This window comes from Mandrillus leucophaeus, unplaced genomic scaffold (assembly GCF_000951045.1).
Source record: "Mandrillus leucophaeus isolate KB7577 unplaced genomic scaffold, Mleu.le_1.0 Scaffold750, whole genome shotgun sequence".
NCBI lineage: Eukaryota > Metazoa > Chordata > Mammalia > Primates > Cercopithecidae > Mandrillus > Mandrillus leucophaeus.
In genome coordinates this window covers 790,131-810,653 of record NW_012108142.1, presented here as the reverse complement: position 1 = coordinate 810,653, position 20,523 = coordinate 790,131, and the positions used below count along the sequence as shown (strand labels likewise).

Here is a 20,523-nt window from a genome sequence, read left to right as displayed (position 1 = left end):
TAAATTATACACTCAACCTCCAGGATAATATGCTAAATTTGCCTCACGTATATTCTGCATTTAAATTCAACATTTAGTAACCAGAAAGTTTGGAAAACATTCAGAATAGATCTTAAAGTATGGATTCTATGATATATTATTATGGGGGTTTATTACACATAGTCATTCCAGTCATTTATTGATCCTTACGAAGTGCCTGGAGCATGCTACATATGTTGTCTCATTTAATTCTCACAATATCCCCATGAAGTGAGTACGACTGTCCATTGTTTTACTGACAAAAAACTGAGACATAAAGTTCAGTAGCTTTCCAGGTCTCAGGCTGAAACCTGTGTAACTCCAAACCCAAAGAATATGGATCACTGATTTCTATTATGTATGATTCACTGTGTGTCTGCATAATGGACTCTGCATAAAAATCCGATTGCATTTTGCTAATATTATAACATGATACAATCTACTTCACACTGTCTTTGTAGTGAGATCACGTTTGTGCTATCTCTTTGCAGAATATAAAAAAATCAATATTAGTTAATTCATGATGGATAATTTCATTTGCTAAAAGGATAAATACTAGAGTAAAAGTGCTGTCTATCATCTGAGGAAACCATTGGCAAATGTACGAAATGAACTTTCTATTATCATGAAAGGGATTTTAAACATTAAGAGTAATGAGTACATGAGGTTGCAAGAGGTGGCTTCATATATATATATATATATATATAGACAGACAGAGAGAGAGAGAGAGAGAGAGAGGCAGAAAAAGGGTGGGAGGAAGAGCATCTCCATACCATGTAACAGGACCATTCTTGGAAATACAGTGAAGAACAAGAGGAAAATGGCCTTGGCCTCGTCGACTTTTCTTGTAACAGCAGAGAAAGAAGATAACCCAGCTGGCAAATGAATACAACATGAGCTGTCAGGTTACAGCTGATCCTACTAGTTTGCCACCTTTGAGAATGTTTTTGTAACACACTACTCAATGTGAGCAGATTCTAGGTTATGAAAATAATTAAATCCTTGACTGCAGAAAGAACATCATCAAAGGAAAGTCCCTTGGCAATGAATAGATGTGAACATGCGTCTATTTAGGAACTTCTTCCTGGATGTGCTGCAAGGGTGCGCTGATGTAAGGAAAGGGTGGCCGGGGCACACGGGGCAGGGCAGGCTGACCTGGCTCACAGGTGGAGGCCTTTCTCCCTCCTCATACCCACTGCACCCACCGTCAAAGAGCTCGACCTTCCTGGAGAGGAGGCTTCGCATAGTCACGATGTCTGCCAAGACTCATGTTGCCTTCTGTGATATGCAGTTAGATTTGGGGAAGAGAGTCAGAGACTAGACATTGAAACACATAAAAGAATTGGAGTGCCATAGGAAAGATGGCCCCTTCAGGCAACATTTCACTTTACAGATAAAGTTAATTGGGAAGACAGTATGCCTCAGTGAGGTATGAGTTTGAACCTGAGCCATTTTGTACAGTTCTGTGTAATAACGAAATAAAAGAGTAACTGTTGCTTTAATTTTGTGTGTGTGGAAAATGCATTCATGGTATTTTATTAAAAGTATGATATTGCTATTAGTAGTGGAAACCATTATAGTGCGTTGGGGATTGAAGAACCTTTCTGTGGGGCTGGTCTTATAGCTTCATTTTAAGTAGCAGAGAATGGAACACAATCAATCAATCTCTTAATAGTCTGTGGCATTCTGTGTACTAATGAATTCACCTTTGCTGTTCAAATGGAAATACAGGTCACCTTTCAACTGTGAATTTATTCTAGTAATTGGTATATAGTTTGATCCATTTGACTTAACTAATTTGGATATATGTGGCTTTGTTCTGAAGCGCTTTGTGAGAATGGTGGAAACATTGCCAAGGGCTCATGGCACCAGTGGAAGGTTAATGTTAAAAAGGAAGCTTTTGTTGCTTTAAGCCAATGGGCCTTAATGAATTAAAAATAAAAATAAATATTCAGTGACCTAATGCCCATGTGAACCTAATGAAGTAATTTCTTTCATTTTGCTTTTTGTTCTACAATGGATGCAAACACCAGACACTTTGAAACAGTAAACTTTAAAAAATCTGTTTCACTTTCTCATTAATTTGCATGGTTGTAATAGGAAATTATGTTGCCCAACCATGGAATAAGTTTGAAGATGACGAGAAACACCACCAATCATCATGTAAAATAGGGTCAGATGGCACAGAAGCTATCTTTGTTGGTGTTCACAGCTGTTTGCGTTTTAGATGTTAATGAAAGGCTACACATTTGGTTCCACACGTGGAAGAAGGACGCTCTGTAACTCCATTCTCCTCTCTGTTGTTTTCAGTGCTTCGGCTCCTAAAGGAGGGGGCAGACCCCAACACCCTCGTCTCCTCGGGAGGGTCCCTGCTCCATCTGGTAAGAACCGGCACAATCAGTGCCAGTGCATGGGGACACCCGGGGGAGAATACATTACAGGTTCCAACCCAGGAACGAAATGCACATCTCACGGACGATGATCAGAAGGAGGATGTGTTTCTAATTAACAGGCTTGGATAATCTGCTGCAATTATTGTTAATTACTGTATTGAAGTTTGTAAGAAATCTTTCATCAATTAAGTTAGAATTTCTGCCCTAAAGAAATCACTTTTAAAAGCTAATAGCCTTCAAAATAAGTTAAATAATGTTGTATCAGTTATACAGTATTAGGCAATCATCCTTTCTTTTTTCCCACAAGTTGTCCTTATTCCTCTAATGAAATTTTACTATATTTTGCTCGTGATCCAGCTCATAGAAATGCAAATACAGCCTGCCCTGTAGTATTTTAGAAACAAAGAAGGGGGTAAGTGAATAAATAAGCAACTACATTTAAAAATATTATATTATAAATAACTACATTTAAAATATCATATTAGGTCATGTGCAAGAAATTTTTGCTGGTTCTGTTAGGGGCCAAAATAAAGTAAAAGTCAATAAGTATTCGATTTGGTGGTCTTTACAACTAATTTAAAGATAGGAACTTAATTTTGAAAAATATAAATTAACGTAAGATATCAGTCTAATTTATGACTGTCGTTCAACACAAAAAATAATGTTGTATTTCTTCACACTATAGCAAACTGTAGTAGAGGGGGTCACGCCCTTAACTTCCAGAAGCTTCTTAACATCACATAAATTTTCAACCTTGATTGCACCTGGGAATCACATGGGTGTTATTAAAATACTGACACCTGACTCCCAACCCGAGTTGAACTCACAAAGATTCTTACTTCTTTTTTCTGGGATGTAGCTTGACCACTGGGAGTTGTTAAGACTTCCCAGGTGATTCTAATTTATGGCCAACGTTGGGGAAAAACTGCACGAAAGAGAAACTGGTGTATACCAAAGGCTCAAGAGATCTGGAATGCAAGTTATTACATAGTCAGCAGAACAGAAAAAGAACAGAGAATATTGTGATAGAAGACAGTTTGCCAAAGAACATAGGCGCTTTCTCTCTAGCATTGGAAATAGATACAAAGAGAGATTTCCAGGTAACCTTTTCCTTCTCTGGAATGTTTTGGTTATGAAATGTCTCTGTTTTACTCTCAGATACTTATATGACTTCCATGATATTTTCAAGGAGTCGTACCTCATTAGTCCCTAGATCCTAGGTTTTGTTTTAAGCAATCCTACTAGGCCCATTCTGCTAAGAGTCTTCCGTAAATCAATATTCTCTTCATGGCAAATATCACAAGCCTGTTTTTTTGTTTGTTTGTTTGTTTGTTTTTGTTGTTGTTGAGACGGAGTCTCGTTCTGTCCCCCAGGCTGGAGTGCAGTGGTGCCATCTCCACTCACTGCAAACTCCGCCACCCGGGTTTACGCCATTCTCCTGCCTCAGCCTCCCGGGTAGCTGGGACTACAGGCGCCCGCCACCTCGCCCGGCTAATTTTTTGTATTTTTAGTAGAGATGGGGTTTCACCGTGTTAGCCAGGATGGTCTCCATCTCCTGACCTCATAATCTGCCTGCCTCGGCCTCCCAAAGTGCTGGGATTACAAGTGTGAGCCACCACGCCCGGCCCATCAGCCTGTTTTTCAGAAGGTCTAGTTATCAGCATGTTTGCACGTCCCAGTAGAAGACAGACCTCTTCCGTGAACAAATCAGTGCAAGTCATTGTTGCTGTTACTAGGAAAGTGTTATTTCTGTGTATTTATGTGTGAGAGAGAAAGAGGAAGGAAAGGAGAAGGAAGAGGAGAGGGAAGGGAAACACAAGGGGCACAGGGGACAGCGAGAGACTGTCAGTTCTTCACATGTGTGTATATATATATAGAGAGATTAGATTGATATGTTAATTTTGATATTTTTCAAAATTAAGTTCCTATCTTTAAATTAATTGTGAAGACCACCAAATCAAATACCTGTTGTCTTTTACTTTATGTTTGTCCCTAACAGATATAGATAGATAGGTAGGTAGATAGGTAGGTAGATAGATAGATAGAGGAGATAGAGATATATAGTATCTGACTTTGAATGAACACATGCATCTCTATGCTCCCAATCAACAAATTAGCAGTTGCTTTCTTGACCTTTGAAATGAAGCCACACCACCACCATCTCTCATCCCCTCGGCAGCTGCCAGCCAGTTTTAAACCGCCATCTCTCTTTTCTGGATAAACAGCTTCCTCACTCTTCTCCCAGGTTCCATCTTTGCCTACACTGTCCTGTTTCCCATTCACAGCCAGGTCATGTCACTTCTGTATCTGAAATGCTCCAACAACTTTCCTTCTCTCATAAGTAAAAGCCAAAGTCCTGCTTATGACCACACCATGATCTGTCTCAAGCCCCAGCCCACAGCCATTGCATCTTCTCCAGTCACTTTCCCTCTGTGCTCTGCTCTGCTGACACCAGCCGTCCTGCTGCTCATTCAGCACCGGCCCATGCTCCTGCTTCGTGTGCTCTTGCCGGGTTTCCACATGGTACAAGCCTCCCAGATGTACACGGCTCGCTTGCTGACTTGCTGTGGGTCTCTGCTCAACGTGATCTAAAGGAGCAGCCCTCCCTGGCTTGCCCTATGGGGTTTAGTAACTCACCGCTGATGCCTCACAAGCAACTCCACTTCCATCCCTTTATCTTGTTCTTTCCCATCTTTTATAGCACACTTGTCACCAAACCCATCATAGGTTCAGATGACTCTTTTCTATTTCCTAGAATGTTAGCGCCATCAGAGACAGGACTTGTCATATTTTCATGAATATTATAATGCCCAGGAGAGTGCCTGATACTCAGAGATGCTCAGTAGCTTTGTTAAGGAGATAAGCTAATTAATTAATGTTACTACTTAATTAATATCTGACACTGTGATAGATATTGGGGTGAAAAGATGCAAAATGCATATACTGTGTGCATCTGAGGGAGGCAGAAAAAGAAACGGCTGATTGCAGCGGACTGAAGAGGGATACGCAGATGACAGTGAAGGAGGCAAACAATGGGGCCACTCCGCTGCTTCTGGGCATCAGTTACAAAGGCTTTTCTCACTCCCCTGGTCTGGCTTAATAACCCTTTGTCCAAGCTCTCATAACATACACTCCTTGCTTCTCTGTAGATATTGCCACAATGGAGTATAATTAATGGAATATGTGGCTTTTTCTCTCTGCTAGACTGAAATCTCAGAAACCGTGACTGTCTTGGATACTTTTCTTAGCGTGTGATGCATAGTGAATACTTGTCCAAGGTCTCATAATGTACCCTCCTTGCTTCTCCATAGATCTTGTCACAATGGATTCTAATTAATGGAATATGTGGCTTTTTCTCTCGGCTAGACTGAAATCTCAAAAACTGTGGCTGTCTTGTATACTTTTCTGTTCTTAGCATGTGATGCATAGTGAATACTCAATACATAGTCAGTGAATGAATGAATGAGCTCTAAGGATATAAGGCGTGATGCATAGTGAATACTCAATACATAGTCAATGAATGAATGAATGAGCTCAAAGGATATAAGGCGTGATGCATAGTGAATACTCAATACATAGTCAATGAATGAATGAATGAGCTCTAAGGATATAAGGCGTGATGCATAGTGAATACTCAATACATAGTCAATGAATGAATGAATGAGCTGTAAGGATATAAGGGTCTCTTTGGGTGAAGACCTAGTTAACAGTATACAGAGTATACTCTAAGCCTAGGTAACAGAGTATAAAGATTCAGAAATGGTAGCATTTGAAGGAAAAAGAAATGAGAAGATTAAACTGATGAGGGAGATGGAAAGCACTTTATTAACTCCCAACCCAGTGCCAAAATATTGTATTTTTATATTGTTATGCAAAGGTTGTGAGACTAGGACAAAGTGGAAGATGAATCTGGAGGACGGATAAGGAAACCTCGTGGCAGCTGAAGGAGGGGGCGCTTAGTGCTGAAGTCTCCTTTTCCTGGGGTTACCAAGTAAATAAAAACAAATGAAAAATTGCAGGTTGCTGGAGAGATGAAATTACAGGGTTTCAAAATGTCTTAAGTACTGAAAAAGGCAATTTAGCCATCTAAAATGTCAAGTGTGAGAATCTGTGCTGTTTGCCTCACCTTTTGGGCGTCCCACGTTATGGAGCCTGAAGCTTCATCAGCACGGAGCTCTAATTATAGATGATCAGGGACTTGGAGGGAAAGGCAGAATGCGTTTGTGGAGCATCAGGAATCAGCTGCAGAAATTACTGCGTTGTGTTGTTTACCTCAATTGTTGTTAAAAGTGGATATTTGAGAAACATTTTAATATTTTTGGCCATATAACATCTTTAGTTTTATCTTCTTTTTCATAAAATGTCAACAAATACATCTGAATTAATCTTTTTACCTCATCCTCTATTGAATCATGTCTGTGTTAAACCTATGGCAGGTATCAGGTACTCTGACAGAAGGGGATTAATTGCAAAAAGTAACAAGGTCTATATCCCAGGCATTTGGTCTCATGAGGACAGTATAGACGAAACCTTACATTTAACTCTTTGCAAAAAAAAAAAAAAAAATTATGTTTATGAAGTAAAAAACAGTATTACATAGGCTTTGCTAAAATGTCTGGAGTTTTGTTATTACCTTTATTCAATGAGCAATTGAGAAGGAGCTCCCGATGGTAACTGAACCCTCAGTCTCAGACTATAGCCAAGTTTGGATGAAATATATTAGAAATAAGAAATACTCTTTCTTTGATCAGGTGAATTCTAGATATAGGAATTTAAACAGTGGAATTCATGTAGCTGTTAAAAATATTGAGCTGGCCAGGCGCGGTGACTCACGCCTGTAATCCTAACACTTTGGGAGGCTGAGGCGGGTGGATCACGAGGTCAGGAGATCAAGACCATCCTGGCTAACAAGGTGAAACCCCGTCTCTACTAAAAATACAAAAAAAATAGCTGGGTGTGGTGGTGGGCGCCTGTAGTCCCAGCTACTCGGGAGGCTGAAGCAGGAGAATGGTGTGAACCCGGGAGGTGGAGCTTGCAGTGAGCTGAGAAATCGCGCCACTGCACTCCAGCCTGGGCAACAGAGCGAGACTCCATCTCAAAAGAAAAAATATGTATATATTGAGCCATAATGTATCTGAAACTATGTCCAAAACATATTATACATGTCCAAAGCAGGTTACAGAATAGTGCGTAAAGCACAATCGGATGTATGAGAGAGAGAGAGAGAGAGAGAGAGAGAGAGAGAATCCTTTTAATAGCCAATGGAGGATCTTGAAGACCAGATAAGCAATTTTCAACAGTGACTCAGGTTGGGTAAAGGGGACAAGGTCTTTTAATTTTTTTCTGTTTCCTTTTACAAATGACTTGAACATTTTAAATAAGAAACATGCTTGTTTCATATAATAAAACTAACATAAAAGTAGTTAAGACTGTTTTTATTCGAATTTTAAATTTTGAATAATTTAATAATTTTGCTACTCAAACAAGAAAATGTGCTGCTCAAAACCGAGCTGCTTTTTATGCTTCACCATCAGTTTCTCTAAAGGCTTGGATGCTATAGGAAGCAGAGATAATTAGCAACTTACTACATAGAGGTGGTTCAACTGCCTAATTTTCAAACTCTAGCAGAAAATAATGTATTTTACAGAGGCAGAATATCAGGATTCCAGAGAAAATGCCTAGAGAAGTATCTTATTTTTAAAAAATATATAGTGTTAAAGAACAAAAAGAGTTGGTGTGTGGAAGTTGCCCACCAGTGACCCCGCCCACCCACCTGGACACTGGCCATTGAACTCCAAGCCCCTTTTCTGCTTTCCTAGAAGAAAAAGGGCAAGAGCTACAAGGGCAGACTCTAGCAAGAACATCATTCACAGCAGAAGACAATGTCCCCTCTGCACAGGGGCGTTTTCCACACGGGGCCCCCACTCCACATCCTCCAAGGACCTCACAGGGGCTGTTCCTGCATGTTCCTTGGAGGATGTGGAGTGGGAGCCCCATGGAGGATGCAGCAGCAGAAAGCAGGAGGCAGGTGAGGGACAGGGAAGAGAGCGGGCGCAGCCAGGCGAGTTGGGTGATTCTGACGTCTGAGGGTGAGTGGTGCAGGGTGCTGCCTGGCCCTGGCAAACAGGCAATGGAGGGGCCACGGACTGTGAACAAGAGACTCTTCACATAACCCCAGGGGTGCAATTCAAGATTCAAAATTCTGGCTGGAAGTGGCTTTTTCAAATTCAGTGTCTTTTGGGTCCTTGAGAACCATCACATTCATAATTGGAAAGTCCCTAGTTCAGAATTTTAGATCATTAGTGAAATCTCCAGCTACATCTTGGATGAGAATAATAACCTTGACCTGCCTGCGGGCGTATTTTTATCATGACTCCCTGCATGCTTGACTTAGAGGGCAAAAGGGCAACAGAAGAGCACGTTGTGATGATGCTTTAAATGCTACCAGAAACCCAGTGGATGAGTTTTCCATTTTTTAGGAATACACACAGGCCTGATTTGCTCCACAGCAAACGATCAAAGAAAGGCCCCAGTGAAGTTAGTAGCTAGATTTTGTGTTTTGTTTTTATATCTTTGTAATAAGGATCCCAAATTATTAAGAATCAGAACTCTTTCCTGACAGGGTGAAGGCAGATAACAAGGCATTTTTCACAGACTTCTGATAGAATTGTAACTCCCCTAAGGAAACTTGCAGAAATCCACCTTCAAAGCCACTGGTAACAAAATCTTTCCTAGAGAAACTAGAGGTTTCTAGCGAGAAAGGGTTTCCTTACTTATCAGCCTGAAACTCACCTACTTAGAAAGTCCTTCCTTAAGCAATCTTAATAATTTATATTACTCTCTAGATGTACCAAACTGCTAATAATTCCACAAATGGCTGTTTCCATTCCTCCTCGATATCGCTCAGGCTGTTTCTTACTCTGGCGAGCTCTACTGAGACAGGCCAGCAGCTCACCACTGTCCCCTCTCAGCTTTCTGCCTGCGTCATCCCCCAATTGTAGGTTGTTCTTCCAGAGGTGAGTTCTTGTTTATAATATCAGCCCTCTGGCTTAGCACAGCGCTGGGTGCATAGTAGTTCCTCAATGAAAATATAGGTTTAACTAACAGATATATGAATGTCTCACCCCAGGCTGCCTCCACTTGTTAAATGCCTCCTGATCCTTCAAGACTAGCTCCTGTGTTCCCATATCCAATTATCCAGTTCCTATCAGGCTGTTTGGTACCTTCTGCTGTGACTGCATAGAATGCTGTGCATACCCTTTATCACAAACCTCACACTATCAAACAGCACTATCTCTTAAGAGTAGTTACTGTGTAATTCACCTTCATATATACCTTGCCAAGTGCAGCTGGAATATCGTGTTGCCTAATAAAATCTAGAGAATTTAAAATACAGCAAACCAGTGCTGCTGATGAAGGAGATGGGTTTATACTCACTTAACAGGAAAACAGGTTTTTAGGATTTTAAAATTTCTGGATGTGGTTCAGTGTTTAGAGTCTGGTTCCATTGGCCGGAAGCCGTGGCTCTCTGCAGTACAAATAGAAATAATAAATATAATTCAACTCACCGCATTCTGCGTAGTTTATCTATGGCGAGATAACCTGGCATATAATATTTGCCAGAGGGAAGATCATGAAAAGCAAAAATAAGTATGTTCAAGATGACACTACAGTGAATATGATCCTTCAGTGTGATGTAGTGGCAGGGAAGTGGACGTGAGTTTGCACAGATGCAAGCACAGGCCAAAAGGGCCGGTCTGCGGCATTGCTGTTGAATAAAAACGAGTGTATGGAAGTTCCAGAATGATGTTAGATTTTGAGAAATTGCAAAAAAAATTAAATTTGTTTTGCTACTGATATAAATTTATCTCTTTTGTCCCCCACTTTTCTTCTCTGTCACTGTTTCTGACTTTATAGAAATGTTCTTTGAACTACTGAGAACTCATAAACATAGGACAAAAACATGGACTACATCTCATTCAAATTGCGCACCTCACATCGCTGCTTCTTCCCCCATAGCTACTAAAAGTTCAGAGCTTTTTTTTTTTTTTTTAAATTTACTTGTAGAACTGTGCCTGGCACATGACATTCACGAAGACAACCCCGGATCAAACTGGATGCTTTCCTAATAATTCTTTCTCTAGTCTCCTCTACCATGACTGCTCCGTAACCACTACAGAGAAGGGAAGGGGAAGCTCTCATTGTGAAACATGTAGACTTGTGAAAACTCATGTTAAAATAGATCCAACCCTCATTTTAAAAATTGATGAAAGATAACTCTTATGTATGAACCACAGAATTTGATTTGAACCTTCAGACTTGATGTGTGATTTGTAAATATTTGTAATAATTTTCTGATTTACTGAGTGATAGATTTCAGGGTCATTCATGATATGTTCATTAGCCAATTAGAAGGGCCAGAATCCAGAAACCACCCCTTACACCAAGACAGAAAACACACACACACATACACACACACACACACACACATTTTAAGTTCAAAGTTCCCTTTGCTTGTCATTTGGTTCCTATGATTTTCAGTACTTTCAGATGAATCGGCAATGTGAATTGTGTTGAGTTTGTATATTAAGACATATTACCTTTGTTTAGAAAGTTACAAATGAGTGAAGGAGTGTAGTACAAGAGAAGTTGTGAACTGCTGATGCAGTGTTGAAAGGATTTGTTGACATGTTCTAACCACACAGTCAAAGGCTTGGACAGCCTTTGAGGAAGGACTTGCTCTCCCATCACCTTGCTCTCTCAGTTTGTCTTAGGAGGCAGAATGAGATATTTTAGTCACAGATTGGGATGCCAGAATGTAATATTTCAGAGTGAAAGCAGTCTTGCTAAATGACAAACAGAAGGGTGGATAAAGTTTGGTGGAGTCCAGGAGGGATGACATTTTGGGGTTCTTATGTGGAATAAGTGGTGTTGTTAATGCTTCCTCTGTTGATGGTGTTCTAAGTGGAGAGAAGACTGTCATCATGGTCCCCAAGTCTTCCATGACAGAGAAGAGTGACCAGGTTGGGAGAAGAGGTAGTACATAAGGATGGGGTAAATCTTAGAAAGAAGCACATCAGCGTAAGCATCCAGTGATTCCAGAAGAATCAACGATAAGCTCAGAAGATATCCAAACTTTTTAGTGCTCTGTGGAAGAATAAGTTTCCCTACACTGGACGAGGCTGCAGGAGAGATGCCGTTTTCAGGGAGACTGACTTCCATTTAGGTTCTCTGGACATTTCCAGAAGTGGAAATTGAGCTGGGTTCCCATCATTCCGTGGAGGGGAGTAATCTGTGGCCATGCAGGAATCTAGGAGCTTAGCTGATTAAAGGGCTTGGTAATTCAGGGCAGGCATCACCGGTAGGTTACCCATATAGTCACACAGGGCCTTCTTTTTAGAAAGGTACCATGCTTAGTATGCTTGGTTTCACCCTCTGTTATCACTGTCTTGAAATTGTCAATCATTTTAAAACTAGAAGCCGCGGATTTTCATTTTGCACTGGGTCCCACCTTAGCTAGCTCTTCTTGGCATTTCCAGTGGTAAATGAAGGTGACAGCAGGAGCTTGGGGACCTGGCTCCAGGCTGCAGGTGGAGGACCTGCTGGTGTCGGAGTTCTGCTGGGCATAATAGAATGTGGGTTCAGTCACTTTCTTGGTGCCATAAAGTGTCACCGGAAAGTGACTGATGTAAGGAAGAGCAACGTGAGTTGGGAGGAAGATTTCCTGACTTGAAGAAAATTCTTTCTAGGGAAATAGATTTACTACATAACAATATTATAAGAACCTTGTTACAGGAATGTTCCACCATCATACTCTTTTCAGACAAGAGTGACTAGAAGATATTTATTGCTGTCAAATTATTATTCATAATCCTCTGAAATGTGATTCCCAAAATTATATCACTTGAGAGGGGCTGATACCACTTTCAACGCTGGATCTAATTAACTCTGTTTGATGAAACACAGTGAAAATCCAAGCTGCAGGTATCTGAATATAAATGTAGATTCCTGAGATGCAGGTCAAGGATATCTTGACAGGCGCAGAAGGAGGAGGTCACATCTTTATTGATTATATGCTGAGCTATCACAAAGCTAAAGAGAGTAGAAAAGGAATTACTTGCATATGAATTTTCTAAAATGAACTGGATTGGGGCCTCACATTCTAACATCAATTTATTGAACTTTCCTACTATGCCACTCACCTTCTGTGTCCTTGCACCCAAACCTGAAGCTCCAGGGGATGAGGCCTCAGTTCATATGGTCAGGACACTGAGTCTAGTGACCATTTTATTGCTACACATCACCAAGAACATCAGATACAGAAAGACCTTAGTTCAAAACCAAAATTATTCTATAAGAATTCACATTTGTCATTGCAGCCATTGCTTACTTGAATCCTAATAATGATGTCTGCTAATACATTCCTCCATACTCTTTAGGGACCTCACACCGTGCTTGTTTGCTGTGGTGGTTATACACTCTTGACACAACCTGATAATAGGGGACGGTATGAGTATTCAGTTAGTGTATCATGATTTCGAACCATAATTTGAACACCCATTTGTTTGGTGAAGTGAGAGATTAAATATTTTGCCTAATCTTTGAAGCTGTTTTTTTGTTTCTTTTCACATACTGAATTTTGAGAGTTCTTTGTATATTCATGATAAATGTCTTTTAACAGATGGGTGTTTTGTGGATATTTTTTCTTAGATTATGGCTTGTCTTTTTATATACTGAGAAGTATTTTCTGAGGAATAGAGGATTTTTATTTTAATTAAATTCAGTTTGCTAATATTTCCCTGATAGGCTGCATTTTTAGTCATCACTAAGATTTTCTGTTATGTTCTTTTTAGAACTTTTGTAACTTTTGGTTTTACATTTTTTGCGATTTTACATTATGAGTAATATTTGAATATAGGGCAAAATGTAGGTCAAAAGGATTTTTAAACATGTGTGTATTCAATTATTTCAGTATAGTCGACTGAAAGAACATTCTTTCTTCACTGAATTTCCCTTGCCACTTTCTTAAAAATTAGTTGTCTATACATGAATTGATCTATTTCTAAATTCTCTGTTGTGTTCATTGATTAATTTGATTTTACGCCAACACCACACTGCTTTGATTGCTATAACTTCATAATGAGGCTTGAAATTAGGTAGTTTTAGTTCATGAACTTTGGGTTCCACCACCCTAAAGATTTTTGGGGCAATTTTAGGTCCTTTGCATTAACTTATGAATTTTAGATTCAGCTTTTCAATATATACAAAAAAACTCATCTGGAATTATGACACATTTGGATTGAATCTCCAGATCAATCTGGGAAGGACTGGTTTCCTAACAATATTGTATCTGCTGACCTAAGAACACACTATAAATTTCCATTTATTTAGGTTTTAAAAAAATTTATCTCACTAATGTTTTGTTGATTTTGGTGTGCAGGTCTTACTGATATTTTGTCAGATTTATCCCTAAGTATTTCAATATCCTTAATGCTATTTTAATTTAAAAATTATTTTTCAAAGGCTTACCACTAGCATATAGGAATATCTTTGTTTTGTTGTATAGTGATCTTACGTCTTTCAACTTTGCTAACTTAATTATTGGTTCTAATAACGTTGCATATTCCATTATATTTTCTACATAGATGATCATGTCATATGTGAATAATGGCAGTTTTAATTATTTCTTTTCAATCTAGATGAATGTATTTGCTTACTCCTTCCTTTTTGCCATGGCTGGAACTGCCAGTGGAATGTTGAAGGGAAGTGGTAAAAGTGAACACGCTTGTTGTCATCTTGGTTTCAGTGCAAAGTGTGGAGGGTTTCTTGGAGACAATTATTAGCTCTTGCTTTGTTATCCAGTCTAATACTCCCTGCCTTTTGTGTCATTTAGAATATGTACACTTATTTATATGGTTACTTACATGTTTAGGTTGAAATCTACCACCTTCCTTTTTTTTTTGGTACGTGTCCCATTTGTTTCTCTCTCCTCTTTTTCTGCCTTCTTTAGGTTTGAGTATTTTTCATGAATCAGTTTTATCTCTTTTGTGGTATTATGCACTGTGCGTGTTATTTTCGTGTTGCTTTAGTATTTTTAGGATACATCTTTGACTTAACCCTCTCGTTTCAAGTGGCATCCTATCCATTCACATGTAGCATGAAAACATTCCTTACAATATTATGTTTTCATTTCTCCCCTTCCAGCCTTTGTTTTATTGCTGTAATGTATTTTAATCTGTATATATTATAAACCTCATACTCTGTCATGATTTTTAAACAATTATATTTTAAATAGACTAAATGAAAAAATATATATAACTCACACAGTCACAATTCTCAGTGCTCTTCGTTCTGATATAATCTTTTAAAAAGATATCCCACAGATCACTGATGCTCTGCCATTTTAAAAAAAACATTTTTCTTTCCTTGTCATATTTTGTTTAATTTATGTTACTGCTAAAAGAAAGAATACAAGGAAATATCAAATTATTACAAACTGATTTGTGAATCTTTTCAAAAATCTTTTCTTCTGAAATATCTAGTCTGCTGCTGATCCCATCTCAGCCATTAAAGGTCTCATCTCTGAAAGTGAAATTTGAGTCTTTTAATATCTTTCATGTATGTACTTAACATCTTCAATAGATTCCCTCACTTTTTGAACATAGGGAATATAGTTATAAATATGATTTTAACACCCAGTTTGCTCATTCCAACAGGTGTATCTGTTCACTGTGGATCCTATTTTCCTGCTGTTTTTGTATACTTGGCAATTTTTTTTTTTGTTGGATTCTAGACACAGTAAATTTTGCCTTGTTGGGTATTCAGTATTTTTGTAAATAATCTTGAACTCTTTGGGGGCTACTAAATTATTTGGAAACAATTTCATCTCTTCAGGGCCTGAATTTGAAATTTTTCAGTTGGGAACAGAGCAGCATTTAGTTTAGGACTCATATTTCCCTCCACTGAAGCAAAACACATCTAGTAGTCTACCCAGTGCCCTGTCAATTACGCAGTTTTCAGTATGGTTGGCAGGAACAGGCACCATTATTTATTGTAATTTATGAGCCTTGAGTTCTCTTTCTTTTCAGGCAGTTCTTTGCCTGACCTTGGGCAGTTTCCTAGAGTGCATGTGCTGATCATTATTCAGCTGAGCACTTGAGGGAGGCATTCTTTGGAACTTTAAAGTTTTTCTCTGTGCAGCTTTGTCCTCTCTGCTACTCTGCTCTGTGAAATGTAACCACCCTGGTCTCTCAAGACATTTCAAGAGCCAGCCTTGGTCAAGCTGGGTTCTTCTCCCTGTGCTGTAGCTTGGGAACTCTCTCAAGGTAGGAGACTGGAACGGTAGTAGGGCTTATCTTGTTTGCTGCCCATCATTCAGAGGTCATATATTTTGTTTTTCTTTTTTGGTTGATTCAAGCAGGAAGGTACATCTGGTCCCTGTTACAGGGAAGCAAAAATTCTACAATGATTTGTTTTTAATGGTACTATCCAGTGAATTGGTGGGTAAATTTGTGTGACAGTGCTTCCAGTGGGATATTGATTGGCATTCCTTTGGGGTGGGAAATCTGTTCTATGCATATACATCACAGAAAAAGTGTATATCTCATAACCCAGAAATTTTGCTGACCTATTTAATAAGTTTTTAAAAACTAATTGTACTGATATGCATTTGGCATTAATGTAACCTGTAGATGTAAATATGAAAAATACTCATAAGGCCGGGTGTGGTGGCTCTCACCTGTAATCCCAGCACTTTGGGAGGCCAAGGCAGGGGGATCACAAGGTCAAGAGATTGAGACCATCCTGGCCAACATGGTAAAACCCTATCTCTACTAAAAATACAAAAATTAGCTGGGCGTGGTATCATGCTTCTGTAGTCCCAGCTACTCAGGAGGCTGGGGCAGGAGAATTACTTGAACCTGGGAGGTGGAGGTTGCAGTGAGCCAAGATCACGCCACTGCACTCCAGCCTGGTGACAAAGCAAGACTCTTGTCTCAAAAAAAAAAAAAAAAAAAGAAGAAAAATAAAAATACTCATAAAAGGACTAGATGATTTGAAGAGGTCAATGCAAATAAATATGTGGGACTTTTCAAAAATTAGAAATTCAAGATGATAAAGGCAGAACATCAAAGTACAGGACTCATTTAAGCACAGTTGCATAGATTGTACACCCATGATGCCAACCCTGACTTACACATACAATATTTACCTGAGTTTGAACTATAGATAGTAAATTAAGTTGCTTGATGGTTTGATTTAGTAAATTATTGAACATATATAAAATGCAACAGTATAAAATCATAAAAATTCATTTTAGGAGACTCTAATTTCAACTGTTAACTTTTACAGTATGACATGCCATGAAATGTGACTAGGGTGAAGGCTACAGATGGGAATGTTGAGGAATTAAGTTGCATGGATTCTAAAGGGCCTTGTCTATCTTGGATGCAATTAAATAGTTACACTTTATTCTTTTGGCAGCGACAAACTATGCATGTTTTAGAGTAGAAGGGTACTGTGATCAACTCTGTACTTTTAGGAAGATAATTATTATAATTCAAGTTTTATAAAAAAAAAAACTCCTATTTACAAATGAAATAAAAACCAGTAAGTAAGTACTTTTTTTGACCTTCCTACTATCTACCCTGATTTTCTTCTTTCTGTCTGCTGTTCCTTGACCCAGTTCCCCAGAAGTCTTGCATATGTTCTTTTCCTTGTTGGTTAGCTGGGGAAATACATCTTTTCCCAGGTTAGCTTCACCTCTCAACTCCCAAAATTGACATTGAGTTTTTTTTTTTAATCTGTGGGCATTTGGAATAAGCCATATCACGGTTCGTAATAATTTGATATTTCCTTGTATTCTTTCTTTTAGTGTGCTCGGTATGATAATGCCTTCATTGCAGAAATTCTGATTGACAGAGGAGTCAACGTGAACCACCAGGATGAAGATTTCTGGACGCCCATGCACATTGCCTGTGCATGCGATAACCCTGATATTGTCCTGCTTCTTGTATTAGTAAGTAAAGCAATTCAGTTTACCATTTGAAGATCTGATGGCATGTAAAAGGCTATATATTTAACTAATGATATTTTTCAATATTTAATATTTTGGTTGAGAAAAAAATCTGCATATGTTATCATGTATCCCCCTAGAACACAAGATAATTATAGACAAAGGTTGCGGGTCATATAGTTTATAAAACAAATTGTGCAGATACTATGCCAAATGCAACTTCTCTTGCCTTTCCTTGGGGATTATATGCCTTGATACAAGTCAGTTTCAACTAAAATGGTTTGATAATTTTGTTTTTCAATTCATTCTCTTTTTTAAATTTTTAGCCAAAGAGGCATAACATTATAAGGAGATATGGTTTATATTGAATCTTTTTTTTTCTTGGTTACATCTAGTAAAGAAGTGTCTACAATGTTTGTTTACATGAAAACGAGAACTTTAAATATAAAAAGCATTGGAGTTTGTTGTTTTGGTTGTTATTTTCAGTTAATCTTACATCCAGACATTGATCCTCACACATGCTTTATTTTGGAATAGTAATCTCTAGAAAGTATTTCAAGAAACTGTTTACAATTTTTAGAAAATACACTGGAATATATGAGTAAGAATGATTTGCTTTTATTTATTTAAAAAATTAACTTCTTAATGGCTTGCTATTATGCACCTGGATTTCACATTTTTTTATGTAAGCTCAAGATTTTACACAAAAGCAAACTAATGCTCAAATATATTAAACAACTTGCCCTAAGCCAAAAGCAAACGATAGTTAAGAACTCAAGTTCATTGTCAGAAGTCCATTTTTTGTCACTGAGCCATGCTACCAATATTAGTTTCCTGTGCCTGCCATACCATTAAGACATAGTTGATGGCTGTACACAAACATAGTTGTAGAGGTTAGAAGTCTGAAGTCAAGGTGTGGACAGGGCCATGCTCCTGCTGTAGGCCCTAGTGATGAAACTTTTCTTGGTGCTTCCTAGTTATGGTGACCCCTGCAGTCCCTGATGTTGCTTAGATTATAGCAGCATCACTCCTGTCTCTGCCTCCATCAGCACATGACTTTCTTCTGTGTCACTGTATCCAAATCTCTCATGTTTTCCTTTCAGAAGACACCAGTCATAGGATTTAGGGCCCACTCTCAGGCAGATGGCCTCATTTAACTTGATTACATCTCCAAAGACCTTATTCCCCAATGAGTTCACATCTACAGTACTAGGGAGCATAGCTTTTGGTGGAAAACATTTTAAATATACCATACTGCTTGTCTTCCCCCCTTTTTAAAATTATGAATGAAAATATTTTGGGATTAAAGGCTGTGAATAGGGACTGTCTTAATCTTGTATGAGGTTTAATTTTGTCTCGTTTTCTCTGATGTGTCCTTCAAGAATATGTATACTTCCTTTTTTTCAGTAGAAACATATGTCACTAAAAATGTATGTCTTTCAAATTCTGGAAGATGGAGGGTATATTAATAAGGAAAGGCAAAGGAAATAAAAGATTATTTAGCTTGAAATATAAACTTTTAGAGGGCTAGTACTCTACATAAAAAGGCATGAAAAGCTGCCTGACTCATTTATAAAACAAGATTTGGGTTTTGTAGATACAGAGCCTAAGAGGCACTAAACTGTCAGTTCACCATAAAGGCCACAGGATTTCCCCAGAATTGTGAAAAGCTATAAAATATAGCACAGAAAGGAACCAAGTCACTTTTCAAGTAATACTGTAACATGATCAAGTTTAGAAACCTTTAGAATGCTGACAACTCATAGAGTACTCACTTGGGTTATTTAAGGAGGAACTAAGTTCATAGTACTTGTTTGATACATTTTTTGATAGTTTAGCTAGCTGCTTTAATTATAAGAGAATGAGATAGAAAAGTTTGATTCATGGCTTTTGCAGTTTTTCTATGTTCTCATTTGTTTTTTTCTAAATACTAGTTTTAAGAATCAGTAATTTTTTTCAAAGCCCATCCTTATTTCTTTTCTCTAATTATTATTAATTACATTAAGCCATGCCAAAAAACCTCTTTCTTCTGCATGCAAAATGGCCATACTTATTCTTACAAATGAATATTCATGTGGTTGTGCTTAAAATGTTAAAATCCTTCTTCCATTTCCTCAATGCAAATGTCTGGACACAGGCTTCAGTTTCTTGAGTTCAGACAGGTTTGTGAGATCTCAGTTTCACTGCCAGCCAGGATTCCCTTCCTCCATTCTGAATGTAGCAGTTTCTTATTTCTAATGGGAAAGAGCAAGAAGATCTGCTTTCTTTCTGTAATCTCTACTGAGTGTAGATCTTGGTGTCTCACATGATACTCGCAATTAAATATTGCAGAAACAGCCCTGAGTTGATGAACCAAATTATGACAAAAAAAGAAAAGAGTTAGATGTGAGTTACATTTCAAGCAAAATAGCTCATAAAATAACAGTGTAGTGACTCAGGTGCAATATCTATAACTACATGAAATGACTCCCCTTCGGCATCTAGGAGACTGGTATCACAGATAGCATATGATAAGGTTTGGCTGTGTCCCCACTCCAATCTCATCTTGAATTGTAGTTCCCATAATCCCCACATGTCATGGGAGGGGCCCGGTGGGAGGTAACTAAATCATGGACATGGTTTCCCCCATGCTATTCTCGTGATAGTAAGTTCTCATGAGATCCTGTGGTTTTATAAGGGGCTTTCTCCTTCACTGGGCTCTCATTATTTCTCCTGCTGCTCTATGAAGAGGTGCCTTCTGCCATGATTATAAGTTTCCTGAGGCCTCCCCAGCCATGTGGAGCTGTAAGTTAAACCTCTTTTCTTTATAAATTACCGAGTCTCGGGTGTTTCTTCATAGCAGCGTGAGAACAGACCAATACAGCATAATTGTCAGAACTAGCATTTATAGTCTAGAGGTAGCAAAACACTTAGACCATCCTGAGCACAAGAAGGAGGCATGTTTATAACCAGAGCTAGGACTGGGGCAGGTCGCTAGGACTGGTATCTGGGATAACAACATAATTATAAGAATAAATTAGACATACTGGCAAGTTACTCAGACCTTTCCTGTGACTCCTTGTATAACTGAGGTAATAGACATTAGCCTTCTTCATGTTG

General features: G+C 38.5%; 1 protein-coding gene across 2 annotated transcripts in view; it reads left to right on the top strand.

The window, feature by feature from the left end:
• MYO16 (myosin XVI) overlaps nucleotides 1–20,523 on the top strand; it is a 655,611-nt gene that overhangs the window by 137,649 nt on the left and 497,439 nt on the right. For both annotated transcript variants that reach the window (XM_011966244.1, XM_011966243.1), the window contains exons 3-4: nucleotides 2,329–2,399; nucleotides 17,284–17,427. In XM_011966244.1, coding sequence (XP_011821634.1) covers nucleotides 2,329–2,399; nucleotides 17,284–17,427 — 215 coding nt within the window. The remainder of the gene's footprint in view (nucleotides 1–2,328; nucleotides 2,400–17,283; nucleotides 17,428–20,523) is intronic.